This window comes from Simochromis diagramma, unplaced genomic scaffold, assembly GCF_900408965.1.
Source record: "Simochromis diagramma unplaced genomic scaffold, fSimDia1.1 OVJJ01000159.1, whole genome shotgun sequence".
Classification (NCBI taxonomy): Eukaryota; Metazoa; Chordata; class Actinopteri; order Cichliformes; family Cichlidae; genus Simochromis; species Simochromis diagramma.
Window position 1 is genome coordinate 3114598 of NW_024387197.1, and position 14548 is coordinate 3129145.

Sequence of the window (14548 nt, forward strand, 5' to 3'; positions counted from 1 at the left end):
TTTAAAGCCATTTTCAACACCGATTTTTATTTGTGAGTAATTATTTTGATTTGCTGTGCTGCAAGGAGAAAAATGAAAAAACTGATGTTAAATATCAATCAGCAAACTTAAATTTGTTCTCATTTTGCTGTTACAGAAGGATGTGGAAATATTGAAGAGTATAGCTACTGCTCAGCCTGCTCCTAAGTTTGGTAACACATTTATTATTCAAGCAAATTCTTCGGTTAATCTGCAGCTCAACACAAACGCCACAGCCAGCAGTGCCGTGTCTCAGGTCAATGACCGGCTTCCACAAACCACAGCTGGGGGCTCCTCTACTCTTTTGAAATCACTAAGGATTATATAACGAGAGTAACCCATTAAATACTGCTGCTTCTGCTGTCGAGCTGCAAAACCAACAGAAACCTGCAGAGATGTCCGCATGTGAGTTTGAATCTCTGGAGAAATCTCTGGAGTCCCATCTGCCAGAGGCCGAGTTGGTGGAGGTGAAACGCATCTTATTTGGGAAGGAGACAAAGTGAGTTGTTGTACTTATACTGCATTTCTTTTAAATTTACTAAAGGAAGTATCGGGCTTTCCCGTTTCTCTTTATGTTTCCTTCTTTGTTGTTCTGGTTCCTGGTAAATTATTATTCTGCTCAGTGGACTTTGATCAAGCTGAAGGATAACTTACAGCCAGCACAGAGACAGGTTTGATAAATGTATAGACTAAAAAACCCTACAAACAGTTAGGTCCATAAATATTTGGACAGAGACAACTTTTTTCTAATTTTGGTTCGGTAAATTACCCACAATGAATTTTAAATGAAACAACTCGGACTTTCAGCTTTAATTCACTGGGTTGAATAAAACAATTGCATAAAAATGTGAGGAAGTAAAGCATTTTTTAACACAAGCCCTTCATTTCAGGGGCTCAAAAGTAACTGGACAAATTCAATAACTGAAAATAAAATGCTCATTTCTAATACTTGGTTGAAAACCTCTTGATGGCAATGATGGCCTTAATTTACGCTTTTTTTTAGTACACTTTAGATCAGGAGTGTCCAACTCCAATCCTCGAGAGCTACTGTCCTGCAGCTTTTAGACGCATCCTTGTTCTGACACATCTGAATCAAATGAATGACTTGTTATCAGGCCTTTCCCAAACTTGATGGCATGCTGAAGAGTAATCCAACCATTTGATTCAGCTGTGTTGGAGTAGGGATGCATCTAAAAGCTGCAGGACAGCAGTGTTGTTCACTTGGTTGGCTGTTGTGAAGGGGTTTCTCATCACCATGAAAATGAATCTGCGATCATCCACCGCTGTTGTCTTCCATGGGTGTGCGGTGTTTTTGCATTGATGAGTTTACTGGTGCTTTCTTTCTTTCTCAGGATGGGCCAAACTGTAGATTCTGCCTCTCCTAATACTGTAGCAATTTCTCGGATGTTTTTTTTCCTGTTTTCACAGCTTAAGGTTGGCTTGTTTCATTTGCATGGAGAGCTACTTTGTCCACGTTGTCTGTTCACAGCAAAATCTTCCAAATGCAAGCACCACACCTCAAATCAACTCCTGGCCTTTTATCTGCTTTATTGATAATGATGTAGCCTTTGAGTCAAAAAAGGGTGGCACATGTTAAGGAGCTGAAACTCCTCCTCCTTACAGGAAGCTGGTACTCTCAGCCTGTGCTGTGGAAGCTGCTTCTGAGCGAGACTTTGAGCTTAAAGGATATAAGTTTGATGCAGCACAGGAACAACTCAGGCCACCCAGAAACATCCGAGTGGGACTCATTCAGCACCACATTGTTCTGCCCACTGATGCCCCCGTCCTGGATCAGGTTACTAGTTACACACTACAGTACTAACCAGAAGACCACATGTACCAAACCTGTTGAGGTACATTAGCAGAGAGATACAGACAGGAAGCTGTAAGGTGACTGAATGACTTTCTGTAAAACTCTTCATGTACATCATTGTTCAAGAGAAGTATTCAACATGTATCTGCTTAAATAATTTACCTGACGAAAAGCATCAATACCATGAATAATACTGCTCCATTTCATTGGTAGAAGTGACTGGTGTTAATATTTTATCACTGCTCTCCCTTCACAGATCAGTGCCATGCACAGCCGAATTGGTGAAATGGTTGAGGTAGCAGCCATGTGTGGTGTAAACATTGTCTGCTTTCAGGAGACCTGGAGTGAGTGTCCATGTGCAAGAATTATAAACCTATCCAACAAACATACAGAATGGGTACCAACAGAGACTGGGGTTTTTGTTTCTTTCGTTATCAGCCATGCCCTTTGCGTTCTGCACCCGTGAGAAAGAACCATGGACAGAGTTTGCAGAGTCTGCTGAAGAAGGAAACACCACACGCTTCTGCCAAGAGGTGAGATTGTAGAGCTTTGCTGCAGTGCGGTTAATACGTTGGGGACTGCAAACCTAACAGTTCTGCAATTCTACAATTAGCTGGCCAAAAAGTACAACATGGTCATAGTTTCACCGATTCTGGAGAGAGAGGAGTTACACGGCACCCTGTGGAACACGGCGGTGGTCATCTCCAACTCTGGAAACGTGCTGGGAAAGAGCAGGAAGAACCACATTCCCAGGATCGGGGACTTTAATGAGGTGAGTGATCTAAACGATCCACTGTGGCTGTGCAGGAACTGAAAAACTGCTGTTGTCATTCTCTCGTGTTTTCTACTCAGTCTACATATTACATGGAGGGCAACACTGGCCACACAGTGTTCCAGACACAGTTTGGGAAGATTGCTGTGAATATTTGCTACGGCCGTCATCATCCACTCAATTGGTTCATGTACAGCATGAATGGAGCTGAGATCATCTTCAACCCCTCGGCTACAGTTGGAGCTCTGAGGTAAGGGAGCCCCCCCCCCTCCCCATGTCCATGGTGTCCAGTATTGTTTTGCTTCACATGGTACCAGTGGTAAGCTAAGAAAATGCAAAAATAATAGTGGAACAGTAAGCTTTCTATGGTGCAGACAGCCCTTGTGATCCAGGTATTGTGATAACTGATAATGTGCTTTAGTCATCCATATTCCTACGTTCAGAAAAAGGTTCGATTAGATACTCAGATTGCCATACCTAGACCCTGAATTCAGGTTGAAGCAATGTTATCATTGAAATGCCGCTACCATTATTACATAGTATATCTAAATAATGCAATGATAATATTGGTTTCTTCTCTGCAGTGAACCCATGTGGTCTATAGAGGCCAGAAATGCAGCAATCGCTAACCACTGTTTTACGTGTGCCATTAACCGTGTTGGGACAGTAAGTTTGCAGGAATCATTCCAACATATTTCTGATGAATGACAAAATATGAAATCATGCCAAAAATAATCTTTTCTACAGGAACATTTCAAAAGTGAATTCACGTCTGGTGATGGGAAAAAAGGTAAAGGTTTTATTTTCTTAAGTCCCAGGATGTATGCACGTATCTCTTCATATGGTGTTATCAAAAAATGACTGTATGGTGAAGTGGATGAAGCTAATTCTGCCTGAGGGAGTTAATTCTTTAAGGTGTCCTTAATGAACAGAAGAGAAAATGATTTGGTGTTCTTGCATGGCGCTAAATCAGGGTCAAAAATTTTATTGATTTGAAAAAGTGTTTTTTTTGTGTGCAGTTTTTGGACTCGAATAAAAATAATTTTTTATGAAGAAAAAAATCATGTTTTAATTTTTTAAATATCAAAACTTCAAATCACTTTTTCAAATAACTACATTTTGACTCTGATTTAGCTCAATTTTCTTGGCTTTTTCAGCTCACCACGACTTCGGACATTTTTATGGGTCCAGTTACGTGGCAGCTCCCGACGGCAGTCGCACGCCAGGCCTCTCTAGGACCCGGGATGGGCTGCTCGTGGTAGAAATGGATCTCAACCTGAATAGACAAATAAGTGACAAGTGGAGTTTCAAGGTAAATTTAACAAATTGTAACCTTTTAAAATGTTAGAAATTTTGATTAGAAATAAAGTTTCATTTAAAATCTCTGATCGTATTATTCCAAAAACAAAGATGAGAAGAACAATATTTCCCTCAGAAATCCTTGAATGTAATGAATGAGTGGCACAAAAAGATTATATGTATGCAGAATTCAAACATGTCTGTATGTCTGCTGCTACCACACCTATATGTGCATCCTCCAATTCTCCAGGTAAATTATGCACAATGACTGGATGGTTGTATATTCACTTCAGCTATTCTTTGCAACCTTGACTGACTTCTTCAGTGTCTTTTTCTTTGCAGATGACTGGACGGTATGCTGAGTACGCAGAACAACTTGCCAAAGCTGTTCAGCATGACTTCAAACCCAAAATAGTAAAAGAGTAGAACATATTCTACAAATAGTGCACATTTATTATAGCCTATTGCAGCAGGAAACATGCTTAGTTCAGATTTAATTTGACACAAAGATCACGTCTGTCAGACTGACTGATTTCTATCATTTAATGTGATAAAAAACATTCAAAGTCAAACCTTTGTCCTGTTCTCATTTGAACTGTTAAACTGAAACATTGCTGAATTAAAGATCACCTATGAACCTGGTGTTTCAAATCACCTTTTAAATCATTGGCTGTAACAGACATTTTCCTACAGGCCACACTGGCTTTTGAATTGGCGTTGTAGCCCGCAGCTCTCCTGTGGCAGACAGCTAACAAGGGGAAAGGTACCACCAGGGTTGAAATGCAGCGGTACTAGAAGTATTAGAAGTACTTTTTAATGGTTTAGAAAAAGTGGTTCCCTGTTTCAAACAACTGATTCTTATCATTTCATTCAGAATGAACACATAAATCTTCTTAAGGAAGTTATCTGGGTGAGAAGTAGGCCTGAGATGGAAAATCACAGTAGACATAATTTATGGGGTTTATGGGTTGTGCACATTTTCACTTCCATATTTTTGCCATTGTACTCAACTGGAGCCACCAGTAGTATTTAATTAGGGGTGCAACGATACACAAAATTCACGGTTCGGTTCGGTTCGATACTTTGGTGTTACGGTTCGATATTTTTTCGATACAAAAAAAATGTTCATGCCTTTTTAATTTGTCATTTATTAAAATTATAAATATATATTTTAACTCAAAAGTACAGTTTTTAAATTTAATGTTGCTGAAACAAAAGTAATTAAAAAAATAAATATATCTCAGGGCTCTCAAAATTTCAAAATCCCAGGTAGCCCTTCGGGCAGGGACTCTTCAGTTTTTGGTAGCCCAAAATAAATGTAAGTAGCCCGAATAAAAAAGAGAGAAATTTTTTGATTGATGTTTTGTTTCCTGTTTTGTTTCCTTTACAATATTATACATTAAAGTATAATATTGTAAAGGAAACAAAACATTAATCAAAAAATTGTTGAAAAACAAATTACAACATTGTATAAAAATTACAATCATCAACTCAAATACTTGGTTCTAATTGAACAGAAATTTCTATGAACTTGTAAGAACTGTGTAGGACATGAATCAGTCTGTGTCAGATCCTGAATTTGAAATTTGCACTGAAGTCACGGGTAAGAGACAAGTGGAACCAAGATCTAGGCCATTTGCTTTTTGAAGTTTGCAAAGACTGCTAAATTTTGCCAGTGGTAGTTCACTCTTTGCAACATAGTACGCTGTTCTAAACAGATTTTTCAGGTTTATTTTTAGTATGTTATTTGCAATTGGTGTTTGTTCTGGGAAAGATATTGCAGACTGAGCAATAATGCATTTCTTGCATTTCTCATGGCTTCTAATGGGGGCCTTTCTTAAAATGACTGGTCCCAGTAACAAAGGCGCTTGTCGACTCAGAAATCGAGAGAAAACCAACAACACACCCGGCAGAACATTATGTTATTTACACGGGTGCACATAAGTGGTCCGCATTCGCTGTCAAAATAAAAGACGTGCACCAGATAAGAAGTTGCAACGCGCGTTTGCATCCATATAAAAAGCACTGTTTTTGTCCGCTAGAGTGGGATTTTCACGGCACATTCTGCACCACATCTCTGTGCGTTCATCATTTGTTTGAAGCCAGCTCACCTCCTGCAACCACTTTTCCGAGAATACGCGCTTCTTTTGTGGTTCGGACTCCTTCTGACATTTCTTTGGAGGTGGAGGAACACCAAAGTAATTGCTTAAAGGAGCTTCTTCGACATCTTTAAGAGTTTTAAACAAATGTCTGTCCTCCTCCAGAAAATCTTATGTATGCAAACACGCGTTGCAACTTCTTATCTTGTGCGTGTTTTTTTTTTTTTTTTGACAGCGAATGCGCACCTGCGGACCACTTATGTGCAGCCCCGGTTATATAGCTCGTCATATTGCAGCCACAGAAATTCTTTTGTCCATGAAACCATAAAGCTGCACTTTCTTTTTGCCTTACAGTCTGATTTGTCATAACTTTTCCGTTTTGTGGTAAGCTTTTCTTTGGCTGTCACTTCTTCACCCTGACCTGTCTTATTTGGCTCAGCAGAACTAAAATATATATCCTGCTGCTTTTACACACACACACATAACGGTCAGCGATTCTCTGCGCAATCAACCTCTCATATGTTTAAGCTGCAGGAGATTTCACTTGTCATGTTTGCATAGTAAGCTAACGATTGATAAGACGATGTCAGAGGAATTGGTGCGCAAATTATCATCACTCACCAATCAGTGCTGTCGCTCTCTATACACAGTTTGCGCGATTGCAAAGTGAAAGCAAAAAACAAGCGCAAATTCAAATGCGATTTCAATATGTCACATATTGACAGTGGCTCACCGATGCCAATGACATAATTACCCAGCTACATTTCCGAAAGAATGCAAAAGCATTGACATATATTTTTCCTTCCTACAATAGCCTGACGGGCAGGGAAGAGATAGATTTTGTTAGCCCGACTGGAAAAATCGCTAGCCCCGGGACGTCGGGCTAGCGATTTTGCAAGCCCTGTATCTGATTGAGGAATCACTCATCTTTGGAAAAGAGAGTTTATTACAGAGAAATGTCTCTTTCCAAAATAAAAGCTATACTATACGCTTCTTCTGGGCTATATTCTCAGCAGCATATTGTAGCGGGTCAGGGCTGTTCGGGGTTCTGTTTGTACAGTTATGTTTTGTTTATGTTACCATAGTGACGGGTGACGCCCTCTCGCTGCGACGGTGTGTCCTTCCGGGGTCAGAGGTGCGCCCTGTGTGTTGTTGTTGCTGTGCGGTTGCCGCGCTGAGCAGTTAGCTAGCGGCAGTGTTCTTCTGCAGATGTCAATAAACGGCTGTGCTCCCTGGCTAGCTCACGGGAAGCAAGACCAAACGACACCTCCGTCTCCTCGTTGTCTGAGCTCGCCACATTGGTGTCAGAAGTGGGATGATGGTGGCACCCCATGTTCTGACCCGAGTGACTTTTCCCCCGCCGGTCGTGACCGGCCGGTGCGCCAAAAGAAGGCACCTGGACATTTGCAGGACTTTGTGTGGGGCAATGGGGTCAATGGGGTCGTCGGGGACGACTGACCCCTTAGGTGGGGGGCTATGTAGCGGGTCAGGGCTGTTCGCGGTTCTGTTTGTACAGTTATGTTTTGTTTATGTTGCCATAGTGACGGGTGACGCCCTCTCGCTGCGACGTTGTGTCCTTCCGGGCCCTATTTCAGGAAGCCGGTTTAGTGCAAACTCTGAGTAAGTATACCCTGAGTTAACGAAAACTCTGGGTTTTCGGTTTCACAAAGCGAGTTTAGATTAAATCTGAGTGAGTTACTATAACGACACACTCCGTGAAGCTAACCTGCCCCCTAGCAGGTTTACTTCAACTAACCCTGACGTTCTCCGCCTCTTTGTCGGAAACCTGACTGTAGGAAGTGTCAGACATGGCGTGCTCCTTCCTTGAAGAGCCAGTAGATGTTGAAGCCCAAATTCTCCGCAGAGCTCTCCGCCGGGAGAGAGTGATTAGAGCGCGTTCGGACATTTTATCATTTCCTGATGATTTCCTGTGTGAACGTTACCGTTTTTCAGCACAATCTATAATTTATTTGAATAACATCCTCAGGCCTAATATTGCTCATGTGACACATCGCGGACATCCTCTCAGTTCTGTACATATTATTTGTATTGCACTTCGGTTTTTTGCAAACGGGAGCTTTCTGTATAATATTGGTGACGCTGAGCACGTTTCCAAGGCTACCGTCTGTCGGGCAGTCAGGAATGTTACAGTTGCACTGAAACGTCTCGTGTACTCGTTTGTGGTGTTCCCCGGTCATAGACCCACAAGATTTATCAAAGAGGGATGCCACAAAATTGCAGGTATCAGGATGAACAAAACTTAATTCATGATGTGGTGATACTTGAACTACTACTTAAATTTTACATTTATTCTCACAGTTCCCAGGCGTGATTGGCTGTATAGATGGCACTCACATTCCAATCATTGCTCCTTCAGTAAATGAAGGAGACTATGTGAACAGGAAGTCTTTCCACAGCATTAATGTACAGGTACATAGTTCCCTGTAGCATTTCAAACTAACAAATTATTTCATTATAGTAATGGATGCTAATTTGTGTTCTCTGCACTGTGAAGATCATATGTGATGCTGCCAACATTATCACAAATGTGGAAGCCAACTGCTCAACCTCTGTGAGTGGTGGTGGTGGAGGACCCCCACCTGTTCTTCGGGCCTCCGCTTTTTTTTCTGTTGGCTATAACGGGTCACATTTGAGCATACAGAGTAACCAAATATGTACTTGTAATGTGCTCAGATAATTTCAATAAGTGCTTACAGAGGGGGAAGTAATGTAGCCTCTGACTGCAATTGATTTACATCGGACAAACAGACCAAGCACTATGGCTCATAATACAATTACACCTTACCTGTTTGGACTATGTTTTTATATTTCATTTTTACTTGCTGCCAGGAACGTTTGGGGCCTGTTGGGTTGCACCTGCGCTCAAATCACATCACAAAATCAAATGTATAAAATAAAAAATATAATATAATATAATAAAATAACGTGTTAAATGGGTGGAAATCCCTAGATCAATGTTTAAATTAACACTCACGCATTGACTCTGTCAATAAACGGCTGTGCTCCCTGGCTAGCTCACGGGAAGCAAGACCAAACGATACCTCCGTCTCCTCCTTGTCTGAGCTCGCCACAATATTAAACATATCAGGTCCCCATAAGGAGAATCATGTGCTAACGGCTGTCTAAATGACTCGGGTAAAGTTTGTAGCATGCATGCTTGTTGTTTTTGTCTGCTTCCACTTGTCTTTGCACTAGGATGATGTCGGCGTAAATGTGCAGTCATATTCGTTGTGTTCCCACTAGTGCTGTCAGCGTTAATCTCGTTGAAATGACGTTAACTCCACAACACGGCAAATCTCCGTTAATGAGCTACCCCTGTGTGGGGCTAGACGGCCAACACGTTAACGAGCTAACTGCGCTAACACACTAGTTCCCACCCATGTTATTGAGCATTGCGTGGCACATCCAACATACTGTTTTACTTTAGTCCATGACGCGCTTACCTTCAGGGTCATACGTCACATGAAAACCAAAATAATTCCAAACGCCAGATCTGAATGAGGGTGGGGGAGGTTCAATTTGCCATGTTGCAAGGAGAGCTTAACTTCTGTCTCGCTAGCTTGCCCTGCGCTCTTCCTTCTGACGATGCTGTCTGTGTTGAACGCTCAGTGGATCTGCGCTCGACAGTGTAGCCTAGGCGGAGTAGTCGACCGCAGATTCACTGAGCGCTCAACACAGACAGCATCGTCAGAAGGAAAGTTGATAAAATAAATTACAAATTTTGTATTGTTCGATACATATGCGTACCGAACCGAAAGCACTGTATCGAACGGTTCAATATTGATACAAGTATCGTTGCACCCCTATATTTAATGGCTTAAAACAATACTTTTTTTTAAAATCTAATACTGGGTCTCAATTCAGTTCGTCCTCTGAAAGAAATTGTTTGTTTGTTTGTTTGAATCCTCCTACTGACATCATACAAAGCAAAAGAGAAGTGACTGGAAATGGAGTGTTTAGACCAGTCTAGTTCAACTAGACATATGCTAACATCCTTATTTGAATACAAACATTCCTTTGAGATTTTGGTTCACATTGATTCAGTAGCCTCACTTGTTGTGAATCTCCAGTTCCACCACATCAAACAGGTGCTGTACTAGATTTAGGTCTGGTGATTGTGGTGAAGTGATCGGAATAAAGCAAACTGATGCTCAAGAAACCTGCTTGAGATGATCTGAGCTTTGTGAGCTGGCGTGTTATCTTGTTGGAAGCAGCTATCTGAAGATGGGTACACTGTGGTCACAGATGCCTGACCGTACTCATTTTTCTGTTTAGGTGCGGAGACGACGCTGGAGTGCAGGCAACAGCAAATCTTTTTAATTCCCTTTTAAACAGTGTCCCAACTACACAGCACTTGATGTTGTTTATATAAGATTTGACCTATAACATGAGGTTTAAGGTATGAGTTCACTATTAAACCTATATAAAGCAGACGAAAACAACAAGGCTGTTCAAATGTTTTAATCACAACATATAATAAAAGCGCTATCTATACTGAATAAAAAAATAAAACTTGTGGTTTTCACCCAGAAGCACAACCAGACAGGACCCACTTTTCCTTGATTCGGAAAAGCAATATAATTTAAATAACATAATCGTGTCTGGTATGAAAGTGTAGTGCAAAAACATGTAAGTTAAAAATAAAACTCCGTGACAATGAGGAAATGACCTCGTCTTCATTTACAAACCAAAATGACTTATCCTAGTCCTAACACATCCATGTATCCAGCACATTCCCCAAAGGCACAGGACACATGCGGAGCTGCTTTTCCAGTGAAGCAATTGAATCCGGTGAAGTCACGTTTCATCACGTCCGAGCTGAGTGTCCATGAGTTCCATACATCTATGGAGTATTGCATTGAACTTGCTTCATCATTTGAGTCACAATTTAGAGCATTAATTACCTGATACTCTTGTGACTTGCTTCCTGTATTTCCCTGTTTACAGAATCGTCTGATTAAAATGCGGTGAGTCGGGAGGATCTTTAAAAGGCAGGTAGAGGCGAGGCTGGAGGGGGGGCGGATGAGCAGCTTCACATTAACACTGAGCAGAACAAAGAAATGAACACTCCAAGTATTATCAACATCGGCCCTGAATTATGTGCACACAATTTCCTGGTAAATTCTACTCTTGCTCATGTTTCCCGCAGTTCTGCCACAGTTGTGCAAGTCTGTACACTCAGTGTGAGATTCCAGTACAACTGCAGTCATTAAAAACTTCCACATTGACAATAAGATGAATCTGAAATATCTGTTCATCACAAAAACAGAAATAAAAGGATCCATCCTGGATTCCTAATTCTTCCCAGGGTGAATCATTCAAAGGTTAAGTAGTGTTGGCATATACAGTACATGTATATATGTGAGCAGGCTTTTTGGCACCGGAGGAAAAAAGCCTGCAAAAGGGGGATCTGTGACAGCAGACAGGAGGAGGTGTCATTAGACTGGGGATCTGCAGCATTTTGATATTCCTATAATGACAAAAATCCAAATCCATCAACTCTCTTTAAACACGAACAGGATATCCTCGTCTGTCCCATAGCTGCGTCGAGCTTCCTCAAAGTTATTGACGCTGGTGCAGCACACCCCTAAAAATACACACACACAGATCTGTCAGCTCCAAGTTAAATAAATAAAAACACATTTATAAATAAGCTGCTCAAAAAGTGCACTCTGGGTCTGCTGTTAGCTCTATAGATGGCAATGTTCATGGACTGCTATAAAACTCACTGGTGCCCATACAGTAAATACCACCAGCCATGGTGTTTATACGTAATGTCTCAACACCTGCTGGATTACCATGAAATTTGATCCACACCCTCGTGGCTCCCTCTGGATTCATTAGAATTACTTCGGATTAGTGCTGGGTCTGAATATATTATGTTGTCTATGCTGAAGCAATACGAGAGTGGACCTTTAGTAAGTGTTCACCTTTCTCATGCACGACTCCATTCATATGAAACAACAAATAAGCCTCTGATCAACAGAGTCTTGCTTATGGAAAAAACAATGACTTGTGAAACATGAACCATTTCTAACTCCAGAAACTGCACAAATGCACCACTGAACATCAAGCCAGGCAGCATAAACTTGTGCTACCAGCTTGAATTGACTCTGTCACTACTAAGGAGGAGAAAGAAAAGAGAGCACAGCTGCCCCGCAAATAAAGTCCGCCGTTTAGAGGTTTATCTGTTTGTTTGTTTTAAACATAGCTTTTTTTCTGCATTTCTGTCATTCACCATGTGAGGGGTTCAGCTCATGCGGTGACATGGAAACAAGCAAGGTTTGTTAATGTTAATGGAAACATTGACGTTCACGAATCACACGATGACTGAAAACAGCTGCAACAAAAAGTGGCATTACACCAAACCTGAAAGCAGAGCAGCTGCTGTTTAAGGGCCGACTCTATCGCTGTGTGCCAAAATTTAAGCTTTCTTAGTCTAAGCCTAACAGTAGGTTTTATTTAAATTTTATCATATATATTTTATTTCTGAAGATTCCTTAAAAAGAACAGCTCACAGAACTCAAATTAAGAGGATTTTGCTTTAGTGCTATTCATCCATCCATCTATTTTCTTCTGCTTTCAAATTGGTCTCTTGACCATCTGCAACAGGGCAAAGTATACAGCAAGCAGGTGGGGACCTTCTTGCTGTGAGGCAACAGCAGGATGATGGCCATCCTGATAATTCCAGTGTGACATGAAGACTTTTGGAGATACCGGCCTTTGAGATTTTTTCTTTTTAAGTGAATGGAATCAGGCAGCAGTTACTTGTGGTGCTCAAAACACCAGTGAGCACATTTTGTGCACCCAGTATGGATTTGTGTGGAATATTAAAATCTAGTTCAATCTAGCAGATCACCTGCAAACCTTGAGCCATCCACTTCTCTGGCAGCTTTTCTACAATAACTTCCACACAACGAGCAGTGTCATGACAGGTAAGGCTAAGAAGGAGGATTCACATTTACTAAGACGGTCTCTTACATACCACAGATTAATTTTACTTACAGTTATGGTAGAAGTAGAAATACAAGTATACTCACGGTCAGAATACGCTGGGTTATTGTAGAAGATGGAGCCAGTGGTTCTGTTGAAGCCACACACAACCACAAAGTGACCCTGATAGTCCGGCTTCCTGCAGAAACACTTCTGACCCACGGGCATGAAGCAGCAGTATTTGACAGGCTGGGAGCACAGTTCACATGTCAACACCACAGCATTGACCAGCACTATGGCAACGTGGCCCTGCTCCAGATGAGACTGGATTTCCTGAACTGACACAGAACTGTGAGAAGGCACACACAACTGAGGTCATATATTTATTTTAAGGTACTGAAAAAAGTAGGTGGGTAAATTAACATCAACAGGAAGCTCACCATTTCTTCACCACCACACCTTTGCTCTCCGCTTTAAGGAAGAGCTCATTCACTCTGTTTTCTTCAGTATCAAAATGCTTCTTGTAAAAGGACTGTAAACAACAACAAAACATCATCAAGACACAATCATAGGTAACTATCAAAATGTTCAAAACTGGTTAGAATTACACTGTTAGTTTGGACTACGTACCTGGTTTTTAAAGCCCTTATCTACACCCAGAGTCTGTGTACAAAAGCAGTGTTTGATTCCTAGATGGCACATGAGGTAGGCCAGGTCGATAGTCCACACACTTTCTGTCAGCTTCAGATCCCAGCACGCCCTCTGAAACTCATCATCGCTGACAGGGTGGAGGTACCTACACATTCAGACAACCAGAGTGTGAATCCCTCACACAATGCCAAGGCACCTTTGATTTGCAATTCAGAAAAGAGCCTGCTGACAGGCAGTACAGTAAGCACTGCAGTCTGTATGGCAGCTACAGTACATAGTGTAATAAAAACATGACTTCTGAAGGTAAAAACCTTGATGTGCTCTTACTTGAGGACCATCCTGGAGCAGGCTAAGCCACAGTCCCAGTGGTACAGCTGCCGGATAACAGGAACATCCAGCAGGACATCATCTGAGTAAACCGAGGAGTTACTTTCACATTTCAACAAAACAAATACTAGCGATGTCACAAGACTGCTTCACTGTTTCACTCACCTGTCATTCTGCTGGTTTCTTTCTCCCACAGACCGCCCGGTAACTAACTCAGTACCAGCTGGTCAGTCTTGTTTGCAGCACTGAGGGCGAGGCTGGGTGCCCTCATCGATGCTAACTAGTTAAAAAAAAACTAGCTCCCCGACTACAAGCGTCCAGGCTAGCACTATTTATCGCTCTGTTGCTGATAAAACGCGCACAGCTCTGTGACTCACGCCGCTGCGAGGCGCACACACATAACTAACAAGAAAAACAGTAACAAAAACTCATTTTCAGGACGGTTTTTCGTGCCGATGCCTCGAAACGAGACGCTCCTCTGCTCTATTCCGTGTTTACTCACGTACTGAGACGCTTCTTGTGTTTGCTTGCGTTATACTGCCACCATGTGGTGTGGAGGAGACTTTAACGCTTCTTATGAGAACTGTATCCACGCACTTTTACTACTATCTATTT

At 41.6% G+C, this 14548-nt stretch overlaps 2 protein-coding genes across 4 annotated transcripts; one reads left to right on the forward strand and one right to left on the reverse strand.

Annotated features, from left to right (window-relative positions):
• The first annotated feature begins 54 nt into the window (after positions 1-54).
• upb1 (ureidopropionase, beta) lies at positions 55-5008 on the forward strand. 2 transcript variants are annotated; one of them, XM_040050112.1, is made up of 10 exons: positions 55-517; positions 1642-1813; positions 2088-2175; positions 2270-2364; positions 2445-2603; positions 2684-2853; positions 3188-3269; positions 3351-3393; positions 3761-3915; positions 4245-5006. In XM_040050112.1, exons 1-10 carry the CDS (start codon positions 414-416, stop codon positions 4326-4328), a joined length of 1152 nt encoding a protein of 383 aa, XP_039906046.1. In that variant the 5' UTR covers positions 55-413; the 3' UTR covers positions 4329-5006. The 2 variants fall into 2 exon arrangements, with proteins under 2 accessions (XP_039906046.1, XP_039906047.1); XM_040050113.1 differs by lacking the exon at positions 55-517 and adding an exon at positions 1242-1317 and having other exon boundaries at positions 4245-5008.
• On the reverse strand, positions 1076-14522 carry gucd1 (guanylyl cyclase domain containing 1). 2 transcript variants are annotated; one of them, XM_040050117.1, is made up of 6 exons: positions 14099-14522; positions 13934-14015; positions 13586-13751; positions 13396-13487; positions 13063-13304; positions 1076-3879 (listed from the first exon to the last, which is right to left on the reverse strand). In XM_040050117.1, the coding sequence occupies exons 1-6, from the start codon at positions 14103-14105 to the stop codon at positions 3875-3877; spliced, it is 594 nt and encodes a 197-aa protein (XP_039906051.1). In that variant the 5' UTR covers positions 14106-14522; the 3' UTR covers positions 1076-3874. The 2 variants fall into 2 exon arrangements, with proteins under 2 accessions (XP_039906051.1, XP_039906050.1); XM_040050116.1 differs by lacking the exon at positions 1076-3879 and adding an exon at positions 10469-11609.
• Positions 14523-14548: the final 26 nt, after the last annotated feature.

Excerpts from the sequence above, each read along its gene's own strand:
- upb1 (XM_040050112.1), top strand. The coding sequence starts at position 414 with ATGTCCGCATGTGAGTTTGAATCTCTGGAGAAATCTCTGGAGTCCCAT. Across the intron at positions 2,854-3,187 it reads GCTACAGTTGGAGCTCTGAG|TGAACCCATGTGGTCTATAG; the intron begins GTAAGGGAGCCC and ends TCTTCTCTGCAG. Across the intron at positions 3,270-3,350 it reads CCATTAACCGTGTTGGGACA|GAACATTTCAAAAGTGAATT; the intron begins GTAAGTTTGCAG and ends TCTTTTCTACAG.
- gucd1 (XM_040050116.1), bottom strand. Across the intron at positions 13,752-13,933 it reads TGCTCCAGGATGGTCCTCAA|GTACCTCCACCCTGTCAGCG; the intron begins GTAAGAGCACAT and ends CTGAATGTGTAG. Across the intron at positions 13,305-13,395 it reads GGTGTGGTGGTGAAGAAATG|TTCTGTGTCAGTTCAGGAAA; the intron begins GTGAGCTTCCTG and ends GCCTTCTCACAG.